At 38.5% G+C, this 7998-nt stretch overlaps 1 protein-coding gene across 1 annotated transcript in view; it reads right to left on the bottom strand.

Annotated features, from left to right (window-relative positions):
• Window positions 1-532: 532 nt before the first annotated feature.
• Window positions 533-7998, bottom strand: part of CD81 (CD81 molecule) — a 65226-nt gene continuing 57760 nt past the window's right edge. Inside the window, exons 7-8 of the mRNA XM_026706558.2 lie at window positions 6124-6213; window positions 533-5161 (exon numbers count right to left, since the gene is read on the bottom strand). Of these exons, the coding sequence (XP_026562343.2) occupies window positions 5099-5161; window positions 6124-6213 (153 nt within the window). The 3' untranslated portion in view covers window positions 533-5098. The remainder of the gene's footprint in view (window positions 5162-6123; window positions 6214-7998) is intronic.

Here is a 7998-nt window from a genome sequence, read left to right as displayed (position 1 = left end):
GAGAGATATTTTAACATTCAATAAATAAACAGGACAACAGTAAATAGATGTGATTTGAGGGCACAAGACTAGCCAAACAATAAGAGTGAGATGGGAAGTGGCAAGATTTGTTCTGCAGGAGAAAAAAAAACTCCATTTGCAGGATCCCGACTCCATGTTTTGCCCTTAGATTTGAAAGAAGGTTTGTTGTTAGTGTTTGTACCTCGCTATAACAACATTCTTCAAATATCTACAATTTACCACACAAGTAAAAGACTGACCACTTTGGAAAAGTACATGCTGCACTTACCCTCTAATTAAACATACAGAATCTGAGCATAGATGGAGTTTTAGGCTTTTCTAAGAAATAAGCAAGATTAAATGGAAATGGCTAACAGCTGTGGTGCCCTTCCTGTATATCTTTTGGCCTGTGTCCCCTTGTTCTTTATTCCCAGGGCTGTCTCTGCTATTGACAGAGAGATGTGATAGTTGAAGTACTCAGGTGTTATGATTGACTGGTTGTTAAAAAAAAAGAGAGTTTCCTAGCACAACACACGCTAGAGAAAATGTTTATTGAAATATTCAAAAGTAAAAAAAAAAGCCAAAGAAGAAAAGTTAACATAGCTTGTGACAGGTTCTCTTATATAAAACAAAACAAAGCATTCAGTTCCATGTTGCCAGCAGCTCAATTTGGCCTCCCAGTATAGTATACTGACCTTCCACAATCTGGTCCCCTCCAGAATAATGGATTTCACTTCTTAGAATCCCCCAAACATTGCAGAGAAGAAAGGATTGAGAAAGTTTACCCTCCTTACATAAGCCGTCTTAAAAGAGCATGTTGACTTTGCACTGGCTTTTAATAAGGCATTTTTTTCTCTATCATAATTTTTCCCTCCCTCCCACCCTTCCTCAAGCATCTTAAAGAATTAAGACTGAGGCATATCCATATTCCAATTTTGCCAATTTACATCATCTGGGACCCATAACCAGGGTGAATTTTCTTAGATCAAACACAAATTCTTGTGAAGATAAAGCTTCAGTTTGTTGAACTTGGCTCCAATTGGCATGAAGCCTTCGTTCTGTCAAAGCCGTTCATCTCAGATTAAAAATGAACATTTTCCATTCTTCCACTTTCCTCCAAACAATAGAGCCGTACTGAGAAAGATTCCCCTCGCTTCTATTCCTTCAATCTCAACATAGGCACTTTTATGGCTTGATTTTTATGGCAGATGGTACCACACATGGGATACTTCATTAGCCAATTTATCAGCCAGTTTTTGAATCTGGAAGGCATCTGTATCTCTTTTGCTAATCCTTCAGCTCTTTGTAGACAGATTAAAGAAACTGGTCCTGTCATTACTGGTACTGAAAAAGGACTTAGGCACATTTACACAAACAGCAGTTCACACAATATGACTCATCAGACTGCATCATTTCAGACAGCATGCACGTGCGTGCTCTGCTAGACGGAGGGAAGGGAATCTACATACGGGGTGGGGGAACCCCAATGTATCAAGAAAAAGCTCTCCATCATCTGGTTTTCAATATATGAATTTCATTTCTGTAAATCATTTGTCAGCTGCAGCTTGAAGTAATAAGAGCGGGTAACTTGTTTTCCAATGGGATCTTCAGTTTCTCTAGACTAGATTTAATCAATCTGGTATCTTCCAGATGTTTTGGACTGCAACTCCCATCAGACCGAGCACAAAAGCAAAGAATCTTGGGAGTAGAAATTCAAAACAGCTGGAAGGCACTTCTTATCTTCTCTGTTGTTGACTAAGCATTACAAACTGCTTGTTTTGGAAATGTTGTGTACAGTCACGCTGCTCAAGTCAACCAAATTGGCTCAATTGCTACCCAATTTTCTTTTTTTAGAAAAGGAATTTGATTCTGTGAATCAAGATATCAAACTTGTGAACACTTTTGCTTTTCTAATCCCAGGAGCAAAAGCAACATACTTGCCTTTTCTTTTTTTTAATAAAAAGTACAAATTAAAAAATCTAGCAGTCTCCACAGTACTTGATTTAGAGAGGTACACATTCAATATATTGCACAAAAAGCATTTTGCTTCTAACAAAAACTTCTAAAATGGCAGATATCTTTTTAAGCATCCCCTTCTCTTTGCCATTTCATCCAAATAGGCAGGTTTTGCCAACAACCTGGAGAAAAACTTCCTTGATTTTCTTTTGGACTATTAACATTTATATTGAGTCAGGACATCCAATCATCATCATCTACACCAGTATTTACCAACCTCAACAACTTTTAAAGCTCAAGCATGCTGGCTGGGGAATTCAGGGAGTTGGAAGTCCACACATCTTAAAAGTTTCTAAGTTTGAAAACACTGGCCTACATACCACACTTTCTATTTAAAAAGTGTCCTTTGCTCAAGGCTAACTTTTTGTCCTAATAATGCACTTAATCCATTTCAGTTGCTAGAGGACAGAGTAATTAATCTTCAAAAGAGAACCCTGGCTGCTTACATATCACCAACTGAACACTGAACAATATTCAATTACGATATAGGAAAAACAAGACAGACTATTTAGTTGTACATTTATACACATTTCTCATGGACACCCAATAAAAGGCTGTGAGTTACACATATCCATTCTGTACTCTGGTGATCCCAATGCACATGCACACGCACAGACAATATATGTATGTAGATAAAATGTACATGCACAAGTGGTACCTAGGATTTGTACATATAGTGTAGTCTACTATATTGGACCATGTAACCCCAAAGCCTTTGAAAACTGGCAGAATCAATTTTGCTTTTCGTGCATGCAATGTTGACATTCAGGGCAGTGTTGCTTTAAGGCTATTTCTAAGGCTAAAAGATGTCTTCCTCACTTCCTGCAAGCATAATCAACAAGACTCTTGAGACATAGTTTCCTAAGGATGCCAGAAACAAAATGTTTTTTGATTTGGGATAGATATTTAAAGAGCCCCTATGGAGGAATTGAATCTGATTGCTGCCTACACCAGAAAGCGAGAACAAGAGGCAGTGTGTGGTGGGACCGAGAGAAATAAATGTCTAATCAACAGAGTCATTTTCTGATCTGTCTTGTGTACCTTGAGATTCTAATTTACAGATTGTTATATTTGCTTTGCCTGACTGAAGGGAAAACTATTTTTTTACTTCAAATAATTTACCTTAAAAAGAAACAAGAATACAGTCAAGGAGGCAATTAAGTCCCCCACCCCCTTTCTTTCAATGGGAAGAGACTAGTATTTTTTACTTTAGAATTGTCTTCCTTTTAGGTAAATGTGGATTGATTCAGTTCACATCCAGCTCCTCTGTTCTAACTACTATTTTAAAGGACACTGAATCTACTGCAGCTGATGTGGTACGGCAGAAGAAACCAAGATTAAAATGATTTCTTCAAGAACAGCATGAAAACAGTGTGGAAGATAAATTTGAGGAACTAAGAAGTGGTAAACAGGATAAAATTATATCTGTATTAGTGAATTCTGTATTTCAAAATCAAAACTATGTATATCGCCATTCTATGGCATAGTGAATATTCCCTGAGTGGGAATTTCCAGATGTATTGGACAACAATTGTCCCAGATGATACAATTTTCAAACATCTGAAAGCTAACAGAAAATACAGTTAGCAGAACTGGGGAAAGAACAAGACAATTTCCAGTTTTGAACTAAGGATGGATAAGTGGAAAAGAATGGTCAGAAATCATAAGCAAATCAAAGACAAGATCATTTTGTAAACTCTCAGCTGGATAGATATGAAAGAGGTATCTATACGGAAACATGATGGATGAGGTTAGGAGTTCTGGAAAACTGCCCAGCTCATAGTTTTCTTGTTCTATTTCTGGTGTGTGGACGAGGAAACGGGGATCTGCAGGGAATGGGACAAACAATGAGGTGCATGTGATGATGCAAAAACCTTGTGATTTGGCTACTTGTGTCTGATGCCAGAACACAAGTATGAAAAGCTTAGGTTTGCTCTGTGACGATGCAATTTTAAAAAATATTTCTTTGTCATAACGATTTGTACAGGTTGCCTACTGGAAAACAGGTTCAAAGTTTTACTTTTGGGGTCATACCCCCATTTATGTATCTTGAGCAACATTATTTAGCTTTATTCAAAGTCTTTTCAATGACACAGAATAGTTGCTTTCTTATAAACCAACAAATTACATTTAATGAACAGGCTTCCAGAAATTATTTAATTGGTTCCCCCCAATAATTATGTTTGGCATTAGAATACTACACATCTATCAAGCAAACCTTAGGCAATATTTGCAGTGGAAGTAATAATGTAAGCAATGTGGGTGTTAAGATATTGAAAGAGTGTATATTCTGTTATTAGACCTACATCTAAAAAAAAAAAGAGAGAGAGAATTATATCAAAATTAAAAACCAGGTTGGGGGCTAACTCTTCCTTTCTGTAAATTAGTATTTTGTGAAGATTTGTGACTTGGATTCTTGCTTTGTCTCCAGAAAACATAATGGACATCAAGGTAATAGATTTATGCAAAAATTGGTTAAAATATTTTTTTAATGAAGGTGGGGTTATTATTATAAAAAATACTGACAAATGTGCATGTTTAGCAACAGAATAGAAAAACAGTTTAATTCTGCTCAGGGACTCTTGTACATTTATGCTCACACATTTAGTCCAAGAATCCAAGAGTTCTTATAATCAAGACAAAAAAGTTGGAACAGGAAGATTTTACTTTATCTCCACCAGAGGACAAAAAAAGCAAAAAACTTTCCACGTTCCTCATAAGGATAAACCCCTTGAAGAATAAATTCTTAAATTCCCCTCTTGATAAAATGGCTGAAGAGGGAGAGAAATGCTATTTTAATAAAAGCCCGGAACCACCAGCAGGATAGCTTTTTTTTTAATAACCCATAAATTGGAGTGTAACTAATTTTGCCACAAATATACAGAAAACTCCCCTTTCCCCCATCCTTTAAAATGAACAAGAAGACTTCCAAGTAAGAATGATATGCTCCGTAGAATAATATCTGAAAAGTTATATACATAATTTTCTTTCTTTCTTTCTTTGTTACAAGTGTCTCCTGATCAGGCAGTGGCACTTCGGGTCACACTGGCACCACCACTTTGCACTCTTCTTCCACTTCTGCTCAATAGACAGAACTATTCCTAATGCCACAGCACAGCACCATGCTCAGGATCATCTCAAAGATCTGCAGGCCGAGAAAAAAAGACAAGGACAATGAGACTCCAGCCACATTACGGATAGTCCTCGGCTTGCAACAGTTTGTTTAGTGACCATGCTAAATAATGTGGTTGTGTGACATGGCCTTTATGTCACTTAGCACCAGCAATCCCAGTCTCACTTGCTGTCACAAACTGAAGACTACCATAAAGGAAACCTCTTCTAGAAGGAAACCAACATAACAAAATCCACCATCTTCATCAAAAAGGCAAAAAGGGATGCTTAATGTGCCCTGATTCAAGGAGGGTGAGTCCCAGTTGTTTGTGTGAGTTGCTTGCCTGCAACAGCCTTTCCTCAACTTTTGTCCCTTCCAGATGCATTCCCAGCATGAATTCTCCTGTTTAGGAAATTCTGGAATTGATCTTCATACACTGAAGTGTATCCAACCTGGGAAAGGCTGAGCTAAAAGGTTCCCTTTCTCAGCCTTGCTGCCTGGAGGCCCAAGAGAAAGGCTTTTGCATGGTCAACCTGCAGCTTTTTCTGCCAGAGAAGGAGAACATTAAGGAATATTGGCAGAAGTGGCAGGGCCTCTTTTCTCTTTGGGATAATGCACATCAGCTTCCCCAGGGACAAAGATCCCTTGATAGATACAGGAAATTATCTTCACAGCCATCACAATCGAAGAGGGGAGTGGCATGTCTGTTATTTCTTCTTAGCAAGACCGAATATTATTCAATGAGATGGAAAGAGCTCTTGCGTATCTTTGCTTTCCAAGCTTATTCTTGGCAACAAATTCATCTTGGTAATAAACTCCCTTCCCCAATCCAAAACCACAAACCTGGTGAATAGGATAATACATGATTGGAAGGTCAAGCTCCCCTCCCCCCTTTTTAACCTCTCAATGTCCAGCTACACAGAATTCCTGAAAGTGTGGCAATGTATTTTGCTCTTTAGGAACATTCCACTGTGCACAACAAAGCCAGCACTTACCATGATTACAGCCACTACTATGGCAGCAATGCCAATCAAGTACAGCTTTCCAGAGAACAGCTCATCAATTTTAGAGTGACAACTGCTTAGCTGAAGTAAAAGAGTACAGATTTATTTATTACATTTTCAGTATTGCTCTGGACAATTCACAATATAAAACATGCAACAATAAGAAACAAAATCAACATTTTTTCTGAAAAACAAATTATACAGACAGAAACCCACCTGGCAAGGAGACAATACTTATCTTGTCCCCAAGATCTTAGAGAGCAACCAGGTTTACAAAGACATCATGTATATTTTAAGACCTATATAAATATCTAGAATGATTTCCAGAGAGCAGGCTTTACAGTAGAGAAGACACACAACATGGCTCTTGACAGAAGACACTGTTTAATCAAAGGGAATTGGAGTGTGCCAACTCTGCTAGTTTTTGTCTGCTGGGCAGAAACTATGAGACATACAGAGTTTCTCAGATATTTTGGCCCTGGGGTCATCTAGAACTTTACATGTGCATCTTGAATTGAACCTGGAAGCACCTCGGTATAGCTCACAAGGCAATGATAGCACATGGGCACAATGAGGTATGCCCATGGCTGCCTATGCTACTGCATTCTGGATCAGTTGGAGCATGAAGGGAGCCTTCAAGGTCAGTGCCATGTAGTGTTCACTGCAGCAATCAAACTGCAAAGTGACCAGGGCATGAGTGATTGTCTGCTTCTCTTGATCAGGAAGGAGTATGTGGCCCTCAAGTCATGCAAATTCTTCTTGGCCACAGCTGCCACCTATTCTTCAAGCAGGAGATATGAGTGGAAGGTGATCTCCAGGTTGGCCACTAATTTTGATCAGAGATACCTAATCCCAATACTGAAGCTGGAGAATCCACAGATCTGGGGTAATCCTAATATCCACAGCTACTCAGTCTTGGTAGGATTAAACTGGAGCTGGTTTAGTCTCCAGATGCTGGGACAAGAATTTTAACAGCATCACTTGACTAACCTGAAGCCAAGACATAAAAGCTTTTGTTTCATCCTCCTCCTAGTCTTCCTTCTTTGAATTCAGATCTAAATATATCCTTTTTCTATTGCCATGAGCCAAGCTAATTGAAAGGAATACGAAAAGACATTACCAGGCTCCCTTTCCCCCTTCCCTGTCAGCAGACCAATTCAAATCAAATATCTCCTTTGGACAAGAGAACATCTTGGAAGAAAATTAATTTTAAGCACATCATTAATAGAAATGGGGTTTATTTCAAAACTGTTTAATCTAACTTGTGCGTGCATAAACTTAATCTTACAGACAACCACGTACCCAGGCTGTTTCTTTCCCTCTTGGCATTTAAAAGTGTATGAAGCTTACTGTTCTTCCCGCCCACTTTTGCAGCATGATAAACTCACACCACCTAAAGTAGCATGAGACACTCAAAACAATTCTGCATAAAATGAATGTGTTTTGTTCCATATCTGAACCAAATTCATGGCAGGAAAAAAAAAACACATGCATGTCTTGCTCTGAATTGGAACTGCCTTTAAATTTAAATTATTCTGCACATCCCTACTTTGCATCACTACAACTTTAACCTAGAACCTCACAGAACTTTAGACTCACTGAAAATTCTAACTGTGGGAATGGAAGACGTTAAGGCAGGAGTCCTCCCACAACAGCTGCTAGTGCTGTAAAACGAATAAGATAAGCAGAGAAATCACACAGAAGACGGCTTTGGCAATGGCTACAGAAGGCGTCTGTAATTTCTTCTGGATAACACAGCAAAATGCAGCATGTCTATACAATATATGTGGCTTTCTGCATCTGGATGCAGATGCTGTGGCTCATATAATTTGGAAGGGGGAGGATTTAGAAAGCAAGAGTCATCAA

This window comes from Pseudonaja textilis, chromosome 1 (genome assembly GCF_049901715.1).
Source record: "Pseudonaja textilis isolate UNSWEBS1 chromosome 1, rPseTex1.2, whole genome shotgun sequence".
Classification (NCBI taxonomy): domain Eukaryota; kingdom Metazoa; phylum Chordata; class Lepidosauria; order Squamata; family Elapidae; genus Pseudonaja; species Pseudonaja textilis.
Note: the sequence above shows the minus strand (reverse complement) of the source record. Positions and strands in the feature narration are given on the sequence as shown.